The sequence below is a fragment of the Colobus angolensis genome, unplaced genomic scaffold, assembly GCF_000951035.1.
Source record: "Colobus angolensis palliatus isolate OR3802 unplaced genomic scaffold, Cang.pa_1.0 Scaffold394, whole genome shotgun sequence".
In the NCBI taxonomy this organism is placed as follows: Eukaryota; Metazoa; Chordata; class Mammalia; order Primates; family Cercopithecidae; genus Colobus; species Colobus angolensis.
The window spans coordinates 3,573,990-3,601,070 of record NW_012117310.1 but is presented as its reverse complement, the minus strand read 5'-3'; the positions used below and the strand labels follow the sequence as shown (position 1 = coordinate 3,601,070).

The window sequence follows — 27,081 nt, the reverse complement described above, 5'->3', positions numbered from 1 at the left end:
TCATTCAATTTGGTCTATCATAATAACTCACGGGTTTTGAATTTTTATTCTTAGGTACTTTACTGTATGACTGTGAAACTTTTTTTCCCAGTACTTTTCATTCAGATGCTTTTAAACCTATTTCAGATACTCATTTGTTATCTATAAAATTTTTATTGTTTACACAGGATTTCAATATCTAAATATTGTAGGATACTTGGAGAAAAGGAATAACACTATTTTAAAAATAATAGAAACCGTACAGTTCAAGGAATCCCTACCAACAAAGCCCTAATGGAAATTCCCTTCCTAAAAAGCCAAAGCCTGTCTTCGAATGTTTTTCATGACTCAACTGCTATTTGTTTTCATTTTCCCTGGGCATAAAATGACCTTTTGAAAAAAAAGTTTATTAAAGTTGTTTATAGACATATTTCCTAGTCCAATAGTAATAAACATCATTTTTTCTGGTGCAAATTGTTTTTAAAAAGATATGTGTAGGACATTTGGTATTTGTTCATCTTAACCTACCTTTCTTACTCCAACAACTGTCTTTGGGCAAGGGTGGCTTTGGTAAAGGTGAGAAGGAGGAGCTTTCCACAAAACCACACACATTCCCTCATAAAAATAAAACTAGGAGTCTTGGTTTAAGTCCAGCCAGGTTGGCTGCTTAAATAAATTCATGATCGGTCTTTAACATGGCTCTAATGTATCTCTCCCACCTCTTGTCACAGCAGAATTCCAGTCAAGTTTTCCCCAAGCAAAGGATTTACTTACACTGGTGCAGACCTGGTTTGAAACATTTTATTGGCAACACTGATGTCATATGTAGGAACCACAGACTTTTGTCAGACTGTGTTAGTTTCAATGACAAGTATTAGTGGTCAATGATATTTGAAATATTGTTAAAGTACCTAGAAATAATAGGCATTAAAATTCATTTCGTTTACTGCAACAAACCTCTAAAGATTTCATGTCTTCAGTGGAACTGGCATACTGTAATTGTTATTTGGAACTTAATGTAACCTCAACGACAGCAATAGAGAGAATACAGTCCTCTCATTATGCACATGCTCTAGGATCGTTTATTTTAATGCTTTCAAATAAATACGTTCCATGCAGCACACTACAATAAATAAGGAGCAGCAATGTTCTCCTAGTAAATCCATTCATAATGTGAGTCACCATGTAAAACACCACATCTCAAGTCTTTGGCCCTGTACCATAACATGAGGCACACCACATCTGCACCCAATCATATCTGGCTTCATATGGATTTAATAGGGCTATGCCAGGAGTGCATGTAAGCACAAATTTAACCAGAGGTTTCCAGCTATTAAATACAGCTACTAAGTAGTTAAAAGGCAGCAACTTAACCCATAACCCCCCTCCCCTTCATTTTTGAGACAGAAATATAAAGATAGAAATGCTCTGGTGAATTTTGGGTCAGTGGAAAGCATGGTGGGACACATTTAGAATGCTTGGAGCAAAGCTGGCACAATATGGCACCCAAAATGTCACAGCAGTACTGATACTGAATGGACACCGAATACAACAGACTTGACTGCAGACGCTGAGCTCTAGGACACAAAGGTGGGGGCTGCAGTGGGGGTGACTCATTTCCACTAGGCAGATAACTCAACAGTGCCTTCCTCCTCGCTATCAGCTCTGTTAGCGCGAATCTCCACAAGGGTCCTGGCAAATCGGGTCCATTCATCATTGTGGGGAACTGCAAGCTGCAAAGCAAATCAATGGAGAAATGATGAACAAGATATCTTTCCTGTCTGAAAGCCCTGAAGCCTGAATGACTATCCTTTTGCCCTCACCCCCTCCAAAGCAGATATTTCCCTTGGAATGTAAAGGAAATCAAATATTCTTCTTTGGATCAAGCAGGGCCTGAGGTGTTGCTCTTTAACAAGAGAACCATGTCACTCTTGGAAGCAAAAGCACTCACAGAATTTATAAAATTTTAAAACCTATGTAAACTACACAGTTACAGTAGCCACATTAAAGTGCTTTTAGTAATGAAATTCTTTCATAAGAAGAGCAGACTTACAGTGAACACAGCAAATAAAAACTGCATTATTGACCAAGATTTTCAAATAACTGCATATTTTATTCCTAGTCAATGGTATTAATCCTTTTTCTAAAGTGTTGCTGATGGGGCAGTATGAAGGCAAAAGAATAGCTTATATATACAAAGAAATATTCCTCCTATGAAATAGTACTTAGGCCTTTCCAGTAAGATTTATATGATGATAACTATGAATAATAGTAATAGTAGCTATTATTTACCGAGAGTTCTGTTCTAAGTACATTACATGTATTAACTCATTCATCATAACAATCCTATTGTGCCTCATATTCCTAAATCAGAGGCACACAAAGATTAAATAATCTTACTAAGGTTGCATAGCTAGCAAATATCAGTGTCTTTTTGTTTTTGTTTTTTTTTCCGAGACAGTCTCCCTCTGTCTCCCAGGCTGGAGTGCAGTGGCGCGATCTCGGCTCACTTCAAGCTCCGCCTCCCGGGTTCAAGCGATTCTCCTGCCTCAGCCTCCCGAGTAGCTGGGACTACAGGAGCCCGCCACCACGCCCGGCTAATTTTTTTGTATTTTCAGTAGAGACGGGGTTTCACCGTGTTAGCCAGGATAGTCTCGATCTCCTGACCTCGTGATCCGCCCGCCTCAGCCTCCCAAAGTGCTGGGATTACAGGCGTGAGACACCGCGCCCAGCACAAATATCAGTGTCAATGGAATCTGGTTCCATTATGAGCATCCCTAGCCAGTATGCTATACTGATTCATCAAAAAGGGGATTTATAAAATTTCCAAAATATCTTCTGAGTACAACTCAGTGAGGAGGAAATTAATGCCTCTTCCAATGCAAACTGAATCTATGAATTTTTGTTAGTGGTTCTAAAGGATAATGTTTTCTCCACATAGCATCCAAAAATAAATTGCTTAAAAATATCATGCAAGTGGCCGGGCGCGGTGGCTCAAGCCTGTAATCCCAGCACTTTGGGAGGCCGAGACGGGCGGATCACGAGGTCAGGAGATCGAAACCATCCTGGCTAACACGGTGAAACCCCGTCTCTACTAAAAATACAAAAAAATTAGCCGGGCGAGGTGGCGGGCGTCTGTAGTCCCAGCTACTCGGGAGGCTGAGGCAGGAGAATGGCGTGAACCCGGGAGGGGGAGCTTGCAGTGAGCTGAGATCCGGCCACTGCACTCCAGCCTGGGGGCAGAGCGAGACTCTGTCTCAAAAAAAAAAAAAAATATATCATGCAAGTATCTGGGATAGAATATTTAAGGATGAGAAACAGGATTTCGTAGAAGTCTGAATGCTTTTCACAGAGAATAAAATTGATTTAGATTTTAGACGCATTTTCTTGGAGTTTTACCCTATAATATAGTGTAATTCAACCATAGGTACTAGTGCTACAGTACATTATCCACATATTCCATAAACATTAAGAACACACAGGCATCTCAATTAATATACTTTTTAATGAAGAAAGAGGAAGCAAGTAAACCTAAGCTTTGAGATTGCTTCTGCAGCTGGAAAATTTCTCACCACACAGAGCCAAATGATTAGAACTTAAAATTTTTATTACAAGGATAATATACTCAAATACTATCTGTCCAAGAAAACTTATTGGAAAGTGGCAACTTCATTATGCAAAGTATATTCTTAAATTAGTGTTCTGGTATTAAGGCTAAATGTTTCAAGTATATAATTCTGGAAATTATATACAGGCAAGGAAAGTAAGTTCTTTGACTTATTTTGCGAAGTGCAGTACCAATAAGAATTCTTACTTGGTCACATGAATGAGTTTCTGAATGGTTAAATGCTACTACAGTTATTGAAATGAATCCAAATTTCTTTGTAGGCAATAACGCAAGTTCACAATAGTCTTGAATGATGCTGATAACTTTTTGCTCAGTCTGTTTTCCCTACTTTGGGCTCTTATCCTGTATTCCACGATTCTTCATTTTTCTCTTCAATTTTAGAAAATACTGTACCTGGGAAATGAGGCCCCCAAAATGTATGATAAAAACAAGCTCACAAAAAACATAACCAGCAAAGGGTTGGTATCACATTTACGTAAAAGAATAGGACCACTATTTCTTTTCTCTCTTCCAACCACTGAGCAAGCCTTTCCAAAAATAACCATGAAACAAAAGCCCAAGAAGAGACAAAAGCCTAATCATGACAGCACATTTATAACTTTTTCCCATATAAAGTAAGAATCAAACTAAAGCTGAAATGCCTCATAACTTCATATAACTTTAAATATTGGAGGAAAAAAGAGGTCTCAATAGTACACAGTACCTTGCTCATAAAGAGCTGAGTTTCGTTTCCAAACATAAAGCTATATTATTAATTAAAATGGTACAAATTTAAGTTAATATATGATGACCTATGCAATATTTTATTGATAGCAATATGTATAACAATAAAATAGGTAAATGTATTTACATAGTTTCACATAGTAGTCATGGCAAGACTGTTCAAAAACAGCCCTAATAAAGATTATGGAACATTAAGGTTTGAATAAATGTCTAGATACAGTTTAGAACATTTACACTACATAAAATTGCACATCTCAAAAATTACATAACTAACTTCTCAAAATTGAATTTTATCAAATTTAAATGTTTCTTTTAAACACACAAAACATAAACCAGCAAGTGAACTATATGTGACTTTCTTTATGGGGGTGGGAGTAATAGTGCTGTAATACTAACACATGCCCTTAGAAATATAGATTCACCCAAAAGTGTCACAGTAATCTAACACATCTTGTCCTCTTTCTGATCTGCTGAAGTTTCATTTAGATTGGCAAAATGTTTGAAGTTTGTTTTTTAGGGATATTTGTTTTGCCAAGTCTTTTCCTCTTTATGGTATTATAATTTTCACAGAAATATTTATTTTCTTGGTTCACAAAAATTCTAGAGTAGAACATGATGAAAACACAATTCCTTCTAGAAACTTGAAATCAATTTATCTACCTCATCCTATTACACTTTTCATCTTGTTGACTGTAAAAATAACCCAAGGTGATTGTAATGCTAGATTTAGAAGGTGAACTGCAGACTGTCCCATTTTTAGAATTAAATATCACCATCAGGAAGTACTTTAAGTGTAATCTTAGCTTGAACGTGTGAATGTGTATTCACAGGCTATTTCTACACCCAAAGTAATAATTTTTGACATTAGAATTACTTGTAGGTAAAACCAAACAGGTGTCCTAACAAACAAGAGGGCCACTCTTTTCACTTTGCTGTTTCCATGACTGTAAACAGCATCTGTTTGGACAGAACTGCCCTTCCTACCCTTGGCAGTTCCTGGCTCTTCTCACCTGGTACTCTCTGATTAGAAATGGCTAGAAAGGAGGCTCAAGAACATAAATGCGTTTATGATTTTCTCTAAGAGATTTTTAAATCCCATACTATCTTAATCATTAAATAGGAAAAATCTTTGTTCATGTTTCTTACAGAACAGACTGATCTCATGTCCTACCTTGCATATAAATTTATTCAATACTCATTCAATCAGCATTGATTGAGTACCAATTATATGTCAGGCACTGTGTTTGAATTAAAGATACAATAGTGAATTGTTTTGGAATATGATGACTATGAAATACTGACAAAAATTAATTATGTTTTTTGTAGGTCAAACTGTGTGAATACTGGCAAAAAAAAACTTCACTGACATTAAAATATGAATAGCCTAAAATTTACCTTCCTTCAGTGACAACTGTAACATTTCCCGTTATCTGTTGTGTGTCAAGCAAGTAACAGGGAGGCAAATGGCATGTTAATAACATTGCTTCAGCATCTCTTCAAGTTTCTATTAAGGCATTAAAAGCTAAATCTAGAGCATCACTATGGATGTTTTTTTCTCTGAGAATAATAGCTTAGAATAATTTCCAAACAATTTACGTTTGTGATAGGAAAAAAATTTGTAAGTTATTTTGACCAATTAAAAATGTATAGTTAAGTTAAGGGAACACCATTAAAAAAAAAAAACAAAAAAACAACCAACAACTTCAAAAATTGCCCAGCATTGTTCTAAGTCAAAGTGGATCTGGAAACATTTTCTGCCTCTAGATTCATCTCTGATGAAGTCTGCATCATAGGTTAGGGATGACTCAGATATTCCAACTGCTTCATCGACTGAGTTCACCAACAGCCAGTCCGTCTCTCCTGATTCAATGACTGTTTTCTAATTTTTTGCTAAACATATAAAGCACTTTCATGCCAAAGCACTCGAGGTTCAGATTCCTGAGATAATAAAATCTTAACTCTAAGAGAGATCACTTTCTCTTTTTTTTTTTTTTTCTTTTTGAGATGTCGCCCAGGCTGAAGTGCAGTGGTGTAATCTTGGCTCACTGCAACCTCCGCCTTCTGGGTTCAAGTTATTCTCCTGTCTCAGTCACCCAAGTAGCTGCCATTACTGGCATGCACCACCACACTCAGCTAATTTGTTTTGTATTTTTAGTAGAGGTGGGGTTTCACCATGTTGACCAGGCTGGTCTCGAACTCCTGACCTCAAGTGATTTGCCCATCTTGGCCTCCCAAAGTGCTGGGATTACAGGCGTGAGTCACCGCGCCTAGCCAAGACATCACCTTTTATAGATATGATATGATCCTATTTTTATAGCCAATGAAACTAAGGGCAAAGGTAGTTACTGAGGTAGCAATTTGGACATAAGAAAGAGGTAAAATGGGCCGGGCGCGGTGGCTCAAGCCTGTAATCCCAGCACTTTGGGAGGCCGAGACGGGCGGATCACGAGGTCAGGAGATCAAGACCATCCTGGCTAACACGGTGAAACCCCGTCTCTACTAAAAAATACAAAAAACTAGCTGGGCGAGGTGGCGGGCGCCTGTAGTCCCAGCTACTCGGGAGGCTGAGGCAGGAGAATGGCGTGAACCCGGGAGGCGGAGCTTGCAGTGAGCTGAGATCCGGCCACTGCACTCCAGCCTGGGCCACAGAGCGAGACTCTGTCTCAAAAAAAAAAAAAGAAAGAGGTCAAATGAACCTCCAATTTGGACAGAAGACTCAAGTGCTGTTCTCATCTTGGTTGCTGGCAATGGTCAGGCACTTACCTTCTCATTGCCTCATTTGTAAAGTAGGGATGATAATGTCTGACCCATTCATCAACAGAGATGTGGAGAGCATGAGAAAGGTAATCTAAGTAAAGGAAGTACTATGAGTTCATCATGGATTGTCATGCATTCTTTTTCTTTAAATTATCAGTCAAATTGAACACGCTCCCCAAAATGATATGTTTTGTGGCATACATACTCATTTTACAGTATTTTTCTGTTTTTTAAAAAAAATTCCTTGGAAATTAATTCTGATTGTTATGTGAGGATGTTAAGAAGCAGGACATAGACCTTTCTTTAACAGGTAGGAGAGGACAGTATAGGGAGCTAAATGATTTGCTAAAGACCATGTAACTTTCATCTGTTAGTATGGGGCAATCAAGCCTCACCCCTTTGAGAAATGCCAGCATTCCATGACAGAAGGGCAGGCAGGTAATGTGTTTTGAATCACCTGCTCAAAGATTCTAAAGATTGTTTTAAATCTTCTAAGATTCTTGGAAGACAAAAGGTCAACAAGCAAAAGCAAAAGTGCAAAAATTGTGGAAAATTCACGAAAATGTATCATTTTAGCCTCCCAGAGCCCCACCCCTCAGGCTACCCCACTCTTTCTCTGACCATGTCAGGGATCTGTCCCCTCCTCTCTGCCTGAGTGGACTGGAGACTGTCTCTGGACCCGGTCCCGCCTCACCCCTGAAAAACTTACCAGTCTAACCCCTTGCTCGCTTGCCTGGGTGTCCTGTATACCTAAAGGGAGGCACAGATTGTGGAGTAATAACATTTGAGAATGGAGCCAGGGTTGACTTTTTTCCACTTCACCAGCCAGATCCTGCTTTCCCCCACCCCCCACCCCCAGATTTGCCATTAACTTGCTGTGTGTCTTTAGGGAATGTATGGTTGTAACACTTCTGATCTTTATCTTTTTACTTCCTAATTTGTGTGAAATAAATTGTAAGATCCATCTTCTAGGACTGAATATTAAATAAAACAAAAAAATGTAATGAGCTTAACACAGTGCTTGTACATTATAAACCCTGAATACATGATGCTGTTTTTCCTTCTTAATGTTTATTCCTCTCTTCTAATTTTTTTTATTTTCTTGCTTCCTTGCCTCTTCTCTTTCTTCTACTTTCTTCTTTTTACCTATTCAGAGTTGTACTTTTTTTAGACGTTTACCTTACATTTTATAACATTTTATGTCTTAAATATTCACACAAATAATTTCCTAAGTAGTCAGGCTTTTAATAATAGCTAACTTTCATGAATGGGGGACAGGGAAAGAGTTCTTGCAAATCACAAGAATTCTTTCAGAGTTGCTACTTTCCATTGTTCATTTAAAAATCAAGTTTAAAATATAACTACTGTAACTATACACATCCACACACATATGTAGACATGCACTACATATTTTTTATTTTTCACATGTGACTAATACATCCTAATCCATCTATTTCCTTGTGGCACTTTCCACAGTGGGATTCTTCATTTTTACCTAAACTTGTAAGGATTTATAACTGATGTACATGCTGTTAAAAAAATCAAATGACTTTTTATAACCAAGGTTAAACATGCAAATATCATTCATATGTTCCTTTTTATAATCACATGGCTAATAACCATTTTGAATAGTTCTCAGTCAAATCTTCCTCATTTTTTAGTTAATTGCAGCTATAATAATTTTAAATAGCTGCATTATCTGCAGTAACGTTCACCACCCCAAAGCAATATTTTTCATAGTAAAAATATCTGTCTCAGGTATTGCTTACTTTAGTTTTTTTTTTTAAATCTTGCAGAATTAAGACATTAGAAAAGCACTCTGATTTCAGTTGGTTTCTCACATACATGAAGTATGGCCAATACATTAAGTGAGTAGGACTTTAAGTTTCAAGATAAATATTCCATGGGATGTGTGGCTCATCAGCCTCTTTGTAATTTTTCAGTTAGATGAAGTAATTTTAAAAAGTGTGTGAGACTATCATGTTTACCATTGATTTTCAAGAGATACACGACAATTCACCTCTGTATTAATCTAAAAATTAAACTTTTCTATTAAGAAGATATCTTACAGATTTCCTTTCACTTTAATACGCATTATTTTTTAAAGCATTTACAGAAAATGTAGAAGTGTACATTGGTTTCCACAGAACGACTGCCAAACCCCTCTAAGCTCTAAAAGCCTTTTTAAAAGGACAATTATTAATGGCACCCAAATTCAGGAGATGGTTGACTTACTGGTATACAAATACACGTCTGTGTTCAGAGGAAGCCTATATTTTTTAGGACAATTCCCTTTACCACACACACAGATGGGAGCAAAGTGGGAGGTAATATGCAATGAAACAGCCACTGAACGACCAAGCATACCCGCTTCACATAAATACAGCCCCACTGTATTTAACTCCCGGGAGAGTCTAGCATCACGGCTAACAATGGATGAAACCACGGACCAGAATTCCAAGCCAGAATGCAATATGCAGAGGGTGTAAATATACTACAGTGTTCTACCACAAAAAGATATATGGTATGTAACTTATTTAGAGCAGTTTCAAAGACGTCGACAAAGTAGGAGTTACATTAGTCTCTGTACAGCACAGTCTGCTATTACCAATCAATAGGTAAAAATTTCTGTAAAATTTAGCAACACTCTTACCTATGGTGGACAGATGGTATTTGATTATTTTTGAATTTCTTTTCACCTGGAAATCCCATCTAAGGGAACCCTCATCCACCCATGAAGTTTCAGACCTCTCTGCCAAAGGTCTCTTCCCGAATATCTTTAAAGGAGTGGTTTATTTTTACCGCATTTTTTTTAAGAGTAAAACTTTTTAAAAAATCCATTACCACCTACTTAAGGACAGAAATAAAGGTAGGACATAAAAGTCAAAGTAAATAGTAACAAATATGGGTCTCTATCAACTTCAATAAGCCAGCGAATACAGAAAGAATACATATCCTTCTCCTTAAACACTATCTTAAGACAGTAACATGTAAAATATTTTTTATGTTAAAATTTAGCATTATAGGAAGCATGACAACATTCTGAAAGTTTTATCTTTGGAAGAAAAACAACAACAACAACAACAACAAATAGCCAAAAAAAGAGTTAATTCATGGAGACCTAAAGATGAATAGTCTTGTTTCACATTTGTATTAAAATCTTATCATCCTTCTTTCCTCAGATATCTTTTAGCCCTATTGTTTTCCTTACTGTTTGGAATAATCTATTTCTCTGCCCAAAAGATGGAGAAAATGCCAAAAACGCTGGTTGATGGACAATAATGAAAAATAAACTTTCTAAACATGGATAACTTCTTTTTCCATAACACAAAAGATCAAGAAAATGGTAAGAAAAAGCAAAAGCATGTGCTACACAAGCTCACCTGTCACATAAGCTACTAAACACATATCCCTTCTTTTCCTGATATTATTAACTATAGGTTTTCTAGTAAATTCTTAGCAACTGCTGCGTCTAAGCAGTTTTGACAAAAAGAAGGCTTATTGCTAAACACCTTAAAAATATTTACCAAGGTAATAAAAGAAATGTCATTCCCTCCTACGGAATGTTTGGGCATAAAAGAGGTATTTTTATAATGCAGTTCATGATTTACCATATCTATAGTGTCCAAAAAAAGCACAATGAAAAGGAAGCATTTTTCCAGTGGTTTGACAGCTGTTTGAATCAACTGTTATGCTTTTATTACACTAGTGGCCAACTGCTCACTTTTAAAAGCACAGGAGGGGAGGGAAACTGGGAAAGAGATTGGGGGGAAGGATAGGCACGCTTTTCTAAAGATACTTTCTAAATATCATTTTCCCTGCAACTACAGTTAAGTAATTTTTTTCCTGTGCATCAATCTGTAGCCAACTTGGAGGCTACATCCTGAAAGCTCTAAACAATTAAATTTTCCCTTACCTTTTCCTCAAATTTTCACATATGAATCATTCATTCACCCATCAAATATTTACTGGGTGCCTATTTTGTGCCAGGTACTTTGCTAGACTGGGTTATTGTGTTTTAATAGACAATCATCAAATAACCACTTTGTGTACAATTCTGTGGATGTGGTCTTCCAAAGGTTAAAAAAAAAAATCTGAGGAATGTGATAATCAAGGGAGGGCTGACAATCTGAATTTTTTTTTAAGTCGCAAGGGTAACTTTTTTTTTTTTTAAATCATACTAGAAGGTTTTCACTTTCTTATTTATTTATTCACTTTAAAAATATTCATTTATGTTCACTTTCTATCTAAGGGACCTTAATGCTGAGACCAACACAAATAAAAAATTTATTCTGATTATTAAGAAACTATTGGTTGGTTATTAGGAGAAAGAGCTTAGAAATGGGCGACTGTTTTATCTATTAGATTAAAAGTATGAAATTGCTTTTACAATGTTAGCAATTTGGATATTTCTTGAGTGATAAGTAACTCATGCTTTAAAATTTAAAAGATGTTCTGATAGCTGACGTTCTCAAAAATTCATGTAAGCTTTCCTTGAAAGTGAAATATAATGATTCATTCACTTCCTCACTTTTCAAGTCCAACCTACGTGGTGTATAAATATTTACACAGGAAACATGCATAAGCAGATACTTGATTATGTATTATATTTTAGATATGCCAACAGTAGCACACATACACATGTAAGAAACAACTCCATTCTATACAGGCCAGGGTTAATCTAGATTCACAGATGATTGGAGAGACTTCACATTTAGCTTTTAAAGCTGTGATTTGAGGCTACTGCTCTAAGCAGCAATTTTTCAAGATAAAATTTAGCAATTTTGAAATTATAGAACCAAACACAATTTTGTCAGCCATAAAAAAATTAACACTATAATTAACAACTGCTTCATAATCCAAACTGCTATTGAAGATGACAGTTTGAAACCACAGAAGAATCGTGAAGATGATTAATTATACAAACTGGTTCTTCTTTCAGAAGGTTTATATTCATAGATCATTTATCACCAAAATGAGAATATATGAACTTCACTGAATATTGCAAATTACTATACACACATTAATTTGCTGTTTGTAGTATTAGATATTAGGGCTTTCTTTTCATTGAGTCAACTACTCCATAATACATGAAGTCATAAGTATTTCTTGTCAATTCAGAAAAAACATTTGTTTGAGAAGATATTAATCCTGTAAGTCCATTTTCATATACTAATGCTACCTGAATAAGCATACTATTTATATAAAAATTAGTTTAATCATGGTCTTTTACATATATAATTATCAAAGTGAAAGCCACTGCTATTAAACACACTATAAGATGAATACTTATAACATTAATTGGAATTAATTGCACCTTTTCTTTTTTAAATTAAGCACTTTTCCCAGAAGAAATAAAGTTAATACTAACATTACAATCATAGATTTTACCGAAAATATTTAATTTTAAATACATATAATTTATTACGACAAATGAATTAGTATATTATTTCAAAGAGGCTTATTTTATTTAATTATATTTATTAGCATCCCAAATCTGCCCATGCAAATATATCTTTGTGCCCTTTGACTTAATAGCACAGCATTGTGGCTGTAACACTAAAAATTCAAGTAAAAACTGAAAAATCTAGTTGAAAATCTTGATGCTTTGTTCTTACGTCATCAACTGCTATCTAGATGTTATAGACAGAACCAGGTATTTGGAGTTTAACATTTTATCTGGATGTTTGGTATCACTGGAAGAATTTATGCCTAAGTCTTTTCTTTTTCATGAAGGGAAAATCAAAGGAAGTATTTGGTATCAGCTAAAGAAAATAATATTATTTATCCACCTAAGAATAAGCCAGTACTTGCAAAGGCCTTCAAGAATCTAGGAAATTAACGGCCACACTCATGTCATGAGAAACACCAGTATTTCAGATGATCATACCTGGATCTTGCTAAGCTGAGACCAACTCTGCTCTTCTGGAGGCTGCAAAAACTCAGCCATGCAATCAGGTTTGCCTTGCGCATGGGACAAAAGCCTTCATAAAGCACAGTTATTAAAACTGGATGATTGCAAATGCAGCTCTTTTGATTAAGGGACTCTTGTTTGAATTAACCTCTCAAATCCAAGTTTAACTTTTCAGTTTTGTGTTTTGTACACTCACTTCCTCAAGGAGGAGAATTATTTATATTCAAGGCACAGGCTGCTTATGGAGAATTGACCTAGGCCCTGTACTACTGGAAAACATGAAGGAGTTCCACAAAGTAAACAAGTATTGCCTAAGTGTGATCCCCTTAAAAATCATCATTGTATTGTATTTATTTTGTGTCACTCAAACCCTTTATAGCTCCTAGTACTTCCAGTTTATCAGATGCCACTACATCAAACTGCTGTTGAAAGCATTAAAAAAACGGCCCGTTGAATCTCTTTTCTTTTATTCTTATTCTTGCTGGCTATGAAACCTTATGAGGCACCTATTAACAGTTCTTACATGTAACACCTTGACCATCATTCTAAAATATATTGTGTAGGCCATTTTTCCTGTTGGGGTTACAAATAAACTTTTCACTCCTGATTTTTCGTTTTGGCTTTAAAATATATTCAAACGGACATTTAAAATCATGTTTTACTTTTTTAGCAGTGTTACATTTGATCTCTCATGTTAACCCACATCTTTCTTTTCCACGAATTTTTCAAGGCCCATATTTCCAATGTTAAATGTATTATACTTATTGAAATTTATAATAAAATGAATACTATTCTTTTGGCCCCCAAATAGTCATATCAAACAAGCTATTTGAAATGCTACCAAAGTTCAGAGTTCAAATTTAAAGATTTATGCATATTTTCTTAGGTAATTAGTGAATAGGATACCAAATCAATAAAGCTAGGATAAGATTTGTCCATCTCTCAAACCATGGTTTTTAAGTTGCCATTTTATTCTTCAAATCCTACTTTGAGCTGAAAATGATTCTGTAATTTTATCATTTGACTACTGTAAAATATAATCAGGGATTTGAAACCTGTGTGAATTTATCACAACTGAAAACAAAATCTTCCCTGGAAGAGGTTAATGGAAAAAGAAATAATAGGAGGTGGAAGATAAACTGCTTCTTTCAAAACTGGAGCTGCAAACAGCATTCTAACTAATTCAGATAAGCAGCAAACATAGTTGTTAGGGGATATTTATGACAGCCGCATCTGTGTGACAGCACTGAAGCCTTAACAATGGCGGCAGGCTTTCTATAAAACACATCTGCAAGAAAGACAGGTAGATAGGCTGGCTATCAATCATCAGGACACATGAATTATTCTATACATACTGGCCTATGTGCTGTTGAAGTCAGCTCTGTATACATAGAAAAGCTTGCTCTTTGGTAATGGAGCCATGGCAATGAGTAATTTTTATTTTTAATTCTTTAAAATGTGTGTTCATACATCATTTGAAAAAAAACCCAATAATACCTCCCTTTTCAGGTATATTAATAGTTAATTTTTGACTTATTATCCTACCCATGTTTCATTTAATTGCATGGAATCCTTCCTATAATCCAAAACAAACAAATTGCATCCCATAGTTTGGAGATTTCTCAAAACTTATTCAGAATCTAGGCTTATTTTTAATTTTGAATCTCAGAAAATTTAAATGGTGCATGCAACCACTGTCTATGTAAATTAACTTTTCAAGGCACAAATAGAATAAAAATTATAGCCAAATAATAAAAAGGGGTCTTCTCTGTCTTTTGTCAGATTCAGATTCGCATAACTTCCATTTATGCTAATGGGAGTTCAGCACCTGCTCTGCAAAGAAAATAGACCCCTATCTGTGAAAATAAATGTGTACAGTGTATTTTCCAGATATAATGCTGAAATCAAACAACCAAAAATGTGAGCTATATAAACACAGCCCCATGTGACCTACCTGAAAACATTGCTGTTTTATATTTTACCTCTTGAGTAATAGGTTGTGGGATATTACTCATGTCTTTGTCATTTAAATGTAACAAAAAGAAAAAAAAAAGGGAGATGGACAAACTCAGTCTGGTGATTTCAGTGAGCTCATACACAATCCTATGTTTACCCCTTCAGAAGTTCATAATAAATTGTATCACTAAATCTGGATTCAAGCCACTGCTCTCTGCCATCATCTTAAAAGTCATAGAGGATAAGTGTACATAATAAGAGGAAGGCATGGTCATGGGGGCACTGAGCTGGGGCTCCCTGCAGCAGCTGCAGCCTGAGCTGGGACAGGAGATGAGACAGACGATTGTCAGTGGCTGGTGACACCAGAGTCCCTTTCTGCCATGCCCTAATCAGGGAGTGCCAGGGCTCACAGGAAGGCAAGTCTACCTGGGTTTGAATGGGGATGTTTCCATCAGTGCTCACAGCAGTCTCCCTTCAGGGAGATCTCAAGAATGGTGTGGTCAGAGAAAGGCTGTCCCACTCCACTCTAACTGGGGTAGGCATCTCAGAGATCTTTCCCCAAATTATATTATTAATACATTTTTCAGGTAAAACTATGATGTGATCAAAACAGAGTTGTGGGAGGTGAACTGGATCTTCAGCATGGCTTTAGCTCTATATGTACCTTGATGTTTATAATGGTAGAGTCATGGCCCTTCTCACTAAACATTTTTAAATAGTTTTAAGAAATAGGTAATGAGGCCGGGCGCAGTGACTCACACCTGTAATCTCAGTACTTTGGGAGGCCGAGGCAGGTGGATCACCTGAGGTCAGGAGTTCCAGACCAGCCTGGCCAACATAGCGAAATCCTGTCTCTACTAAAAATACAAAAATTGGTTGGGTGTGGTGGCGTGTGCCTGTAATCCCAGATACTCGGGAGGCTGAGGCAAGAGAATTGCTTAAACCTGGGAGGCAGAAGTGCGCCATTGCACTCCAGCCTGGGCAAGAGCAAAACTCCGTCTCAAAAAAAACAAAAGAATAAAAAGAGAAATAGGTAATGAGAAGATTGTAGTGTGTCCATCCATTTAACTACATTTCTAGAGCTTTCTCTTTCTTCCTAATGATCTAGGTTACGGCCTTTTTTTTTTTTTCTTTTTCTGATTTGCCTCATGAGTGGCACTAAGAGTAACACTCTAGTGGACAGGACTGGCTACATAATTTGTAAGGTTCAGTGAAAAATGAATATGTGGAATTCCTTCTTGACAAATTTTTAGCAATTGTAAGACAATGACCCAAACTCAGGGCTCCCCTAAGCACGGGGCCCTATGCAATTGCACAGGTCCTATACTCTTCAAGACAGCCTCACTTGTGGAACAGGGTCTTGGCAAAAGCTAGCCTACAGGCCGCTCTTTTCTCCCCAGCTTAAAAGAAGTCTCCTCAAATCAACACTGGGAGAATTAATGCAAGACGTCTTCCCACAGACATCTATTCAATGTACTGAGGGAAATGGACCAACACCGTGTGCTCTAAAAAACCTACCATCTACTTTTTAATACAGATTGTATTACAAAGCCTATCTAAAAGCATTTTGTCTTCTTTCTAGAGGGTTCTATAAAGCAAGGTTTTCTATCTAAAGGCTAGCATGACCGTGGTTACTAGTTTTGTTTTAATAAGGACCAGGGAACCAATTTTGAATATTGGTAAATGGTGGCAGAGCCTACTGGCAATTTAGTCTTCAATGCCATACTTGTTTCTTCTTAAATAGCTCTCTGCTCAACCATCCTCCCTGCAGTCAGTCATGTACCAGCCTTAGATAGGACCTCTGATTCCAAGTGGGCCACCCTGCCGTGAAGCATTCCATCTGGCCTTCCACAGTTTAGGTGATTTGGAAGACTGAGAAGGCACTTGTCCAGAGGGTACACTTCTCTTTAAGCACAGGTATGTTCTGTCATTTCTGGGCTGGTGAACGATCCTGTAGTAATCACAATAACGGCAGCATTTGCCCTTAAGGGATCTACCTCTTTCGGAAGCAGGCTGCAGCTAAGCCTCAGAGGTAGGGAAGTCATTTTTCCTTTTAATACGTGGTGCCGCTACAGACTAGGTCTTCAGCGATTTAGAATAAAGCTTAGTGGTGACAGAGAGAAACATAAAAATTCCCCTTCTCCCCAAATAAATATAATTTATAAAAATACTTAGAAAAAAACCACAGTTCAGGCAATTATTTTGTGAAGTCTGAGTTTTTCTGAGCTATGGATTGCTTTGTATATGATCAACAATACCTAAAGAATTGTTCAAGTGTATAAGCTTATCCTGATTTCCAGTCATTCAGAGAAGGGCTAGAGATTGTAATATTACCTACTCTCAATCAAATAGTATATCCTTTCTTTTTCTTGGTAGTGAATTTGTAGGGATAAACAACCCTACAAATTGTTTGGCCTATTATATGTTACAGAGATTTTTCTATAGCCTGTCTAGACTCCAGACAATAGGCGAGACTGGCCTATAGTTGCAGACATTTCTATAGTCTGTAATATCACTTAGAAAAGTAAGGGCAATAACATAAAAATGAAAACCAGCCTGACCTGCCAGTACGATAGTAGAAATATGAGTATAACAACACTTTACAATTTAGAAATGATGATAGCATCCTAGAAAGAAATTTTAGCAGCCACATATCAGCCAAAGTAACTTTTGTAAAATCATAGATACTCACAAAATATGTCATATTCAAGTAATTCTGTCCAAAAGCTATAAAATCACTTTTATTGCAGAAAATTCTGTATATACGTCATGTTGTGTTTCCTTATTGCGTAGAGACTGTGTATGAATGTATGTGTGTGCATATATATAGTGTGTGTATATATAATATTTAAGTTAAAATAAAGACTTTTCAAAAGGCCTTTTAAAATATAAAACAGATTGTTAAACTATTCTGTTTTTCAGTCCTTTTAGAATACAACAAAGAGGGATAAAATAATTATATTGTATATAATCTTAAGTGAGTTAGGGGACATTATATATATGCAAAGGAGGTAGAACAAAAAGTTTTTACATTTTATCTATTTTCTGCCATTGTGTCTCTGAGCATGTCTTCATGTCTATTTCTCTCCCACAATTACACTTGTTATAAACAAAGGAAAGGAAAAGGAAGAAAGGAAGAAAAGACAGAAAGAGAGAAAAGCCTTTTTTTTACATTCTCCTTTGCTCTTTTTTATTTTTTAGGAAGTGGCCAATAAAGAATATCTGTTTTTGTTATTGTCATTTAGTTTTACTTTGATGAAGGCCATGAGAAAGATACATTAAACATAAAGAATACTCATTTAAGAAAAAATACTGCTGTAACACTACTGGCGGTATTTCCGACTCAGAGGGTATTCTCTTTCCCAAAGACTCCAAAGTATATCGATAGTCACCAGACCATTTGCATCTTCATCACTGGGGCCAATATTAACAGAGTTTTTGTCACTGTTGGAACAACTCAGCTTGTGGTATCAGTAGTCAAGGGGGTGTCAAATGAAATAGATAACATGCAGTAAAAGAAAGATTTTTTTTTTACTTAGAATTATGCATCCAGAATAGAAAACTTCCATTTCTAAAGTCATTCGGTTTTTGTCCCTGGCTGAATTTTTAAAAACACCATCTAGCTTGTTTCAACATAATCAACTATACCATATAGCAGTGTAAAATATGTCATCAAAAGTTCCATTGTAGAACAAATCATTTAGGATTGCCAAATTTATAGAATGCTGATTGATGAAACCATAAAGAACCCTTCTCAGTCTGATCAGCTAAACCCATCCACCAGGCACTCACAGAGTACTTTCTAGGTCTAGGATGCTATGCATACAAATGTGGTATATTTTCTCCCTGGAAAGCAAATGTTAGATTCATATTATGCCAAAATAGCATTACATAACACTCTTATTTTGTTTTGCTTGAAAGTTCAATATTTTCTTTTCCTTTAAGGAAAAAATTCTTTATCTCACCAGAAATGAAGGTTTTGGTCAACACTTTCTCATATAGTAAAAATAAATAGACAATCTTAAGTACAATTGACTGATAATGTAACATTAAATTAAGATCGCATACAAATTCAAGGAGATTTATCTGAAATAAAAGATGTAATTTTTTTTTCCTTTTTTACATGCCACGATGTTCAGGAAATTTTGAATTTCACCAAACAGCACAAAATTCTAATTAATCTCATTTTCAATTGGCTACACTTTAATTAAAGAAAAATAGTATATATATTAATTGAACGTACCAACCAAAACTTTACTTTTCAAGTAAACAAAAATTTCCAAATTCAATTTTAGCATGATGTATTTGGCAAACTTTTCTTCCTTTTTCTTGAGATGGAATCTATCTGCCACCCAGGCTGGAGTGCAATGGCGCAATCTCGGCTCACTGCAACCTCTGCCTCCTGGATTCAAGTGATTCTCCTGCCTCAGCCTCCCAAGTAGCTGGGATTACAGGTGCCCACCACCACGCCTGGCTAATTTTTGCATTTTTAGTACAGACGGGGTTTCACTACGTTGGCCAGGCTGGTCTTGAACTCCTGACCTTGTGATCCACCCACCTCAGCCTCCCAAAGGCTGGGATTACAGCTGTGAGCCACCGCGCCCGGCCTTTAAACTTTTCATTCTCATGAAATTAGTGGGAAGTGCCACTCTCCATCACAGGATGATGGGACATTCTACAGCACTCTAAAAGGAGCTTAGATCATTAACATAAGTGTCCTGTGCATGGAGACAGAAGATCAAATTAGGCCCTAAGGAAGTCTCGCCAAACTAGCACTGAAGTCAATGGAAATTTGCAAGCATATTATAGAGGGTCCTTGTGGCCTACAAGGTCTTGCCAATAATTTCACTAGGTCTCTAAAGTAGATATACAAGTCAAAACAATAACAACACAAACAAATACACATGTACCTCTCCAACGTCATAGACCCAAATACGGCCTTCCGAGTCCCCAACAGCAACTTCTTTGCCGGCTTGGGCCCAACGAACACGGTTTAGGGCGGATGCTCCCTCAATGGCCACACTTGCTGTTGGAACCTGCCAAAGGGTTTACAACAGAATAAGAGAATCTCTGAATATGAATTTAAATATACAAATTTGCAATAATACGTTTAACTGGATGAGTCACCAACTGCCTTCAGGTGCATGAAGTAATATTCATCCCTTGTGCCGGGGGAAAAAGGGCTCATTGTTCTTAAATCATATGCTCCACTGAATTAAGGGGTAGAGAGAAGAGACATTTTAACAAAAAAAGAAAAGGAGGGAGAGTCTTTTTATATAGTCACCGGGCAGTAAGTGGCATGGATATTTCTTTGGATTATGACAAGTGTACATCCAACAAAAAATACAGGAGCTAAATGGGATCCTTCCCCATCGGGTCATAGTTTATGGACAGATGGAGAGAGAGAGATCTCAGGATTTACCAAAGTTAAGGATACTAAAAAGGCAGAAAGGCGGTGTGTGGTGGAATAAAAGTCATATTAATGTGAGTTTTCGAGGAAAATGTAAACATATGTATTGATCCCTCAAAACCTCATCAGGGAGGAGATGATCAGAAGAAGAAAGGAAAACATAAAGGTAAAAAAAAAATTTCAAAAAACTCAAATTATCTCTCTCTCTCTCCCTTTCTCTCTCTTTTGTTAAATCTGTCTTCCTCCCTCTGGCAGTACCGAAGTGTAATAAGCAATCCACAACTTTGGCACTATCTCCAGGGTGACATCGTGATAGAATACAGCCACCCACTCACAGAAAATGCCTTATATCTCCTTTAATAAACACTTCAAATCTAAAAGCATTGATAATTATAATAGTAATAATAATTAAAGTGAACTGGAGGTGCTGCAATGGAACCTGTAGTATTTGTTCCAAGAACCTCAGTATTTGGAAAGACTTTTTAGTGTGTCTACCTCTCTTCCATTATCTGTTGTGTGAAAGCTTGTCTTCAAGGTTAGAAGTTTATAATTGACATAAAGCTCAGATCTCTTGAGCCTTTTACAAGAATGTTGAATAGGAAATGACAACATGCCATTAAGAAAGGAAAAGGTAAATATTAAAACAAAAAGAAAAAATATGGTGAAAAGGGGGCCACTAAGATCATCTCATGCCACTGTTTAAGACCTGTGTCTAATAAAAATGTCACATTAGAATGGAAACACAACATGTACTGTGGCTTAGTACCACTGGCATTCTGTTATTCAGGGAATTGAAACCATCTGTTTATACAAAATTATTGACCCAATACCTATCTTTAAAATAGCAATAAAAACTCCATCATATGTAAGAATCTATGTTTAAACTTAATCTTGAAATCAATAAAAATTCTTTCACCTGCTTAAATCACTGTATGTCAGTTGTGAACAACAACAACAAAAAAACCAAAAGTTCCCGGCTCATTTATTTTTTAAAAATACACAATTTCTATAATAAAAGTACCTGCTGTGCAAGCTAGAGTCTGAATTTTTAACCAAATCTTTCAAAGGCTGAAACAATGTGAATTTAGATGGATCATAATTCTGTCAATACATTTTATTATTACTGTGCTGCCCAGAAAACAAATATGTGATTCAGCTGTAGACTCTTCAAAGTTAATTTTTAATACCACAATTTAGAAGGTTCATACAGGATTCTTACTTAATTCTACTACCTAATTCCATGAACAATCTGATATTCAATAGAATTAGGTAATCTATGAACAATCTTAAAAATAGAATAAAATGTTTAATCTTAATATGAATATAACAAAAAAAACTGAAAATAAACTAACATTGTGACACATTTAAAATAATGCCTAATACATTTTCAAAAATTTTATTTATTTGGAATATAACTACTATAACAAACTGAAACAGTATTTTAAACATTTAAAAATAGATTCTTTTCATAGATATTATAAATGATAGAAAATAATTATCACAGCCTGTATTATGCTAGAAAATTCATAAATGCATGAAGAAAATGACAAAATATATTTGCATTAATCTGATCAGTAATGACTTTTCCAAAGTTGATGAATAATAAAAAACAATTCATATGTTCTCTCTGTCTCTTATTTTGTATTTTGTTTCACAAATTATTCCACAGTTTTCCTGGCTCAGTCATTTTAATTGCAAAGACAAGATTTATATATCATAAATTATTACCTTAAGCAGTAGAAATCAGAAATACCGAGGTGGGAAACATGAACTATCCTTGCATAGGAACAGATGGAATAACTTGGTCCAAAAATGTAATAATATGAACAATAACAACAAAACATACTGCTGTACTATAATTCAGATTTTTTAAACAAATCTAGTTTTTAATCTGACAAATATTTGAAAAATCTTGTTCAACTTGCCAGAAGGCAAAAATGATTTGAAGGTTTTAAAAAGTGTTCGGTTAATTACTGGATTTGAGCTGGACTCAATGTAGCTCTACTATTATTGTGAAAGCAGAATTATGTTTACTATAAAACTAAACAGTTTGCATGACCAAAACTGATTTTAAAAACATGTTTAGCTATAAAACTCTTAGGTGGTTGTCTCTTGATACCTAGAGAGAGAAGGGAAAAAATTACGTTTATCAATGTTGAGACATTACTTTCATTTTACCTAAAAAAAAAAATTTTAAAGAAAAACAGTTACATAGGAATTATTAAGGAGTTTGTAGAACACTCACTCTCCCTTCATATGCATTGTAGTTGGGTATCACCTAAACATTATCTCAACTAAGCTGGATTTCTAATACAGTGGTCTCCTAAGTCAATCAGGAAAATGTTGTGTTTTTTTTTTTTGGTTGCTTTAAATGAATGAATTTCTCCTAGCAAATAGAAGCAATATGATTTTAATAAACAGTGATGAAGACTCTGGGAAACCCTTACAATATAGGGTAATAACATCTTTCTAATAAAAACAATAATGTTACAAACATTTCAATATCCAAATGATGGGGCATTTCACGTACTCATGCCTTTTGGTTATTTTCAAAGATGCTTCATTACGTAACTCTTTCTTGTTACAGAGTTCTTGTAGCTAAAAGGAAAAACAGACTCAAATTGAAAGATTTTTAAAAGATAACTACTTGGCAGCGATTATAGGTGTATATACCTTTGAAGATACAACGAGTCAATAATAACACCTGAAGAATATTTCCCTGCCCCCTCCCACACATAGGCAAAAAAAAAAAAAATGGGAGGGAAGTATGCTCCTCCTCAGATCCTCCAGCTGTGGGCTTCCTAATTAAAAAGGCTGAGCTGTTTCCTGCTCAAAACACTTCAAAAGACCTTTCTGTTGTTCTCCACTTGACATATAGTTTGCAGCACTTGTTCCTCTTACCTGTCCATTCTTATTTATAGAGAGCTTTCTTGAGTCAGAAACCAAGAAGTGATGCAGAGACCATTTTATTTTATAAAGTTGAAGGACAATAATATTTATGTTTAAAAAAAAAAAAACAACTCAAAACATCCAAGTAGCTGAATTAGCAACTCAATAATTTTGCAAGACTGGCAAAAAGAAACAATGCATGTGGCATAGTTTTTAAAACATACAATTTTATAGCATAATTTAAAACAGTATTACTGGCTGCTTTTTAAAATAAATGGGTACTTTCACTTACTGTAAATGTGACATGTTAAAATCTCTTTAAAAAAAATACTGAGTTTGATATTCATGTTCAAAGTTAGAGGCTGTTGTAAAAGTCTGCCTCTGAGTTTGATATCTTAGACAAGGAATATTTACCTTGGTACAAATCAAATGGATGAAAGATCTAAACAAAAAATAGACAACAGAATTGTCTTTTATGGATTCAAAATAGAAATGGTGCAAGTAGCAAACACTGACAAATAACCCCTTTTAAAAGCCCAATCTAAGAATCAACGTCCACAAAAGCTTTCTTTTCCAAGTGTTTGCCAGTAAAGTTATTTCAACACGGCTCTGACAAATGCCTGCGTGTACTGTCCCATAGGGAAAAGGTGTGAACGCATAACGTTTTGCTCTTTGCAAAAAAGGGTGGTTAATTGTCCAGGAGCAGCCACCGTTTAGGGATGAAGGGAGATTAAGTGATTTTTGGCTAATGCATCTGCCAATTCCCTTCAGGGTAGTCAAGAATGGGGGGCCGGCAACCCTGCTGCAATTGGAAGGTCTGTCCAAAAAAGGCCGTTTTAGAGAAAGAGGGAGAGACTGCGAGTGGCCGACTACGCCCCCCTCCCAGCCCTCCGGCCCGGGCGCCTGAGCCGCCGCTCACCTCGGTGTCATTGTTGAGGTTCCAGAGGTCCAAGCGCCCCATCCCGTCCACGCAGGCAAAGAGCGCGGGATGCACGGGGGACCACATGACATCGTACACATAGTCTGCATTGTCTTCAAAGGAGTAGAGCGGCTTGTTGTGCTGTAAAGCAGAGAGACCGTGAAGACTTTGTGGCGCTGCTGCTGCCTCGGGCTGTCTAGAGAGCCTAATTAAAAACTTTGCACATTCACAAAGTGTCATAAAACTTCCCGAGATGAAAGTCCTCGAGAAGGTGAACCGGAGCTTTAATGTGACTAGAACTGTCCAGTGGCATAAATAAATACCGGGGGGAGAGGGGGCCTCTGAAGGGGCTGGGGGCTGGGACCGGGGGTGGGGAGGCGGTTTCAGACACAGTCGTATGAGGCATTCCAGACAGGTGGACGGGACTGCCCATTAATTCGGAATTCTCTCCCGGCAACGCTTTGCAAGATGCTCGGAGCCTAAACCCAACCGTGGTCGGCCCGGCTTGGACCCACTGGGATATTCTGAAGCCCCGGCGGTCCCGACCGCCCCGAACCCTTTCATTGAAGGCAACCCCTGCCACCTCGTGGTCCTCATCTGTAGCTGCAACAGCTGCTGCTACCTCCAGTCCAACTCACGGCCAAATTTACATTTTAAGGGTTCTTTTGCAGCGAGGAAAGCGTACCAATATTTTAAAGAGGATTAGTGCTCTTCCAGGAGGTAATCATTTCGTGATCCTACGCCTTTAGTCTCTCTGCATAGGGTCAGCTCACCCCAATCAGTTGAACTAGTGTGTCTCATTGAAGTGCCCCTGAACCTCTGTACAAAATGAACCGTATTCCTAGATCACCCAGTGTTTTCAGAATCCCGAAAACTGACTTTCGGGTGTTGGGGGTGTGTGTGTGGAAATGCGTTAACAAACCCCGAGTGCATACAAATGCTTCCACTCCAGTGGGATACAATAAATTAAAATGGCACTCTTGATTTCCAGTGAATATTGTCACATCAAAATAGCACAGAAGTCAGAGGCAAGTTTGAAAGTACACCAGAAATAAAACGTAATTGGACTTCATGAATTATTCATTCCATCTGGCTTGTCTTATTCTAATTTCTGCATAATGGCTTTACTAATCCCTGATCAATTAATGTAAAATGAAATTTAAATGATAATGAAAGCCCTAGAGATAAAAGAAATTAAGTATTCTTATATCCTCTGACAGAAATCTAAACAATGGGAGTTTTTTTCCCCAATGTCTTCTTCATCCAGTCAGCTGTCTGTACTCTCTTCATGGGTTCCACTGAGTGCCTGTACAGGCCAGAGTAATAAGATCAAGAAAAGATAACATACAATATGAACAATCAAATCCTTTCTGCACAGTAGGTTTAAAGAATGTATCTGTAGGGAATCGGCTCCAAATATTAGAGTGATCTCTCCAAGTGAACTGTTAGTTAATATAAAATGCACAAAATACATCTGCTGAAATGAAAGTGAGAAAAAGCAGTGTGAAAACAATAAAACTTCTGTAACCTAAATATCACGCAAAAATTTAATGTAGTAACTGTGAGTCCTTTTTCCATGAATTGTATTTCTTTGACATTTAAAAATCACCACTTAGAACTGAACGAACTTTTAATACATTAAAGCAACACAGAATGTTTTAGGTGGGCCACTATGTGGATACAGTGAGATATGTCTTATTTTTAATTCAAAAAGTATCTCATGGAGGGTGTGATTTGAAAAGAATTATGTGACATTGAGATAACAAAATGATCAACTGGACATTAGCTTTACAGCTTTTTAAATTTTATGATTCTATAATACTTTTATGCCAAAGTATGTATTATATACCATATTTGCAGTGTGACTTGAAGCCAGAATTATTTGCTTGTTGGCTGTTTCTGTAGCATCTTTCTTTCTCTCACTGTTTGGACTAGATGATTCAAACTACTTTCTCCAAAAAACCTAACTGTCCAATGACACCTGAAAATAGCATAATTGTATCATTTTTCCTTATTAATATTTTTTAAAAGGCAATGTGGAGTGGCTGCACCTTCACTGACCACTTATAAATATTAAATTGTAACTCTCAGCAGAAGATTATTCCCACTGCAAATTCTTGATTTTATAGCTAGCCATCCCACTATTTGTTAAAGAATATGAATAATAAATTTTTCTTAAAGTCAAAGGGTATTAAAGATTTATATATGTTTTAAAAAGTCAATTGTCAGGATCCTCATCAACTCTGCTGATAGTATATCTGAGGGTATAGAGGTTTTCATATAGATAGACACATACAGACCTATAATAAACACATAACACAATTGCAAATCCTTATTTTGATCAATTAAAAGACCACCCAGCTTTAAACAGTCATTTTCTAAGGAACTGATATTATTTGATACATTCATTCTTTAATTATCCTGTAAATCTTTAGTGTCTTGTTTATCTCCTTTTTTGTTTTAGTAGTTTCTTCTTTGAGAAATGTAACCAAAACCGTAGTATATTCTGGAGACTTCACATTTTAAGTATCTGGAAATAACTGCTATTGTTCATGTTACCAAAACCCAGTTTCTTATATTTAATAGTATTGATTGAAATGCTATTGCTCTTTAGGCTTTCTCCAACCTCCTTATCCCCCTTCACCCTAAGACTGAACCTTTTATTATAAAAGTCACTGTGCAAGTAATTCTAGGCTACAGTACGTGTGTGTTTGGGAGAAAGGAGGAAGGCTTTTATTTTCAAAGACTCTGTTTAACATTGATAAATGTGCAGGTTGGGAAAGTCTTGATCAGGATTGATTGAACTTGTTATCAAAGTACCACATAGGCTGACATCTATGAACCACTAATTGCCAAGTAAAGCACAGGCATAACCTATGGGCATAGGCAAATGTCACTTGCAATAG

The 27,081-nt window shown here is 36.3% G+C and overlaps 1 protein-coding gene across 6 annotated transcripts in view; it reads right to left on the bottom strand.

Moving 5' to 3' along the window:
- DYNC1I1 (dynein, cytoplasmic 1, intermediate chain 1) overlaps positions 1-27,081 on the bottom strand; it is a 338,857-nt gene that overhangs the window by 11,051 nt on the left and 300,725 nt on the right. For 5 of the 6 annotated variants that reach the window (XM_011955104.1, XM_011955108.1, XM_011955107.1 and 2 more), the window contains 3 exons: positions 24,176-24,316; positions 19,868-19,993; positions 765-1,712 (listed from right to left, as the gene is read on the bottom strand). In XM_011955104.1, coding sequence (XP_011810494.1) covers positions 1,602-1,712; positions 19,868-19,993; positions 24,176-24,316 — 378 coding nt within the window. In that variant the 3' untranslated portion in view covers positions 765-1,601. Of the gene's footprint in view, positions 1-764; positions 1,713-19,867; positions 19,994-24,175; positions 24,317-27,081 lie in introns of those variants that run through there. The other variant, XM_011955110.1, reaches the window with a different exon arrangement.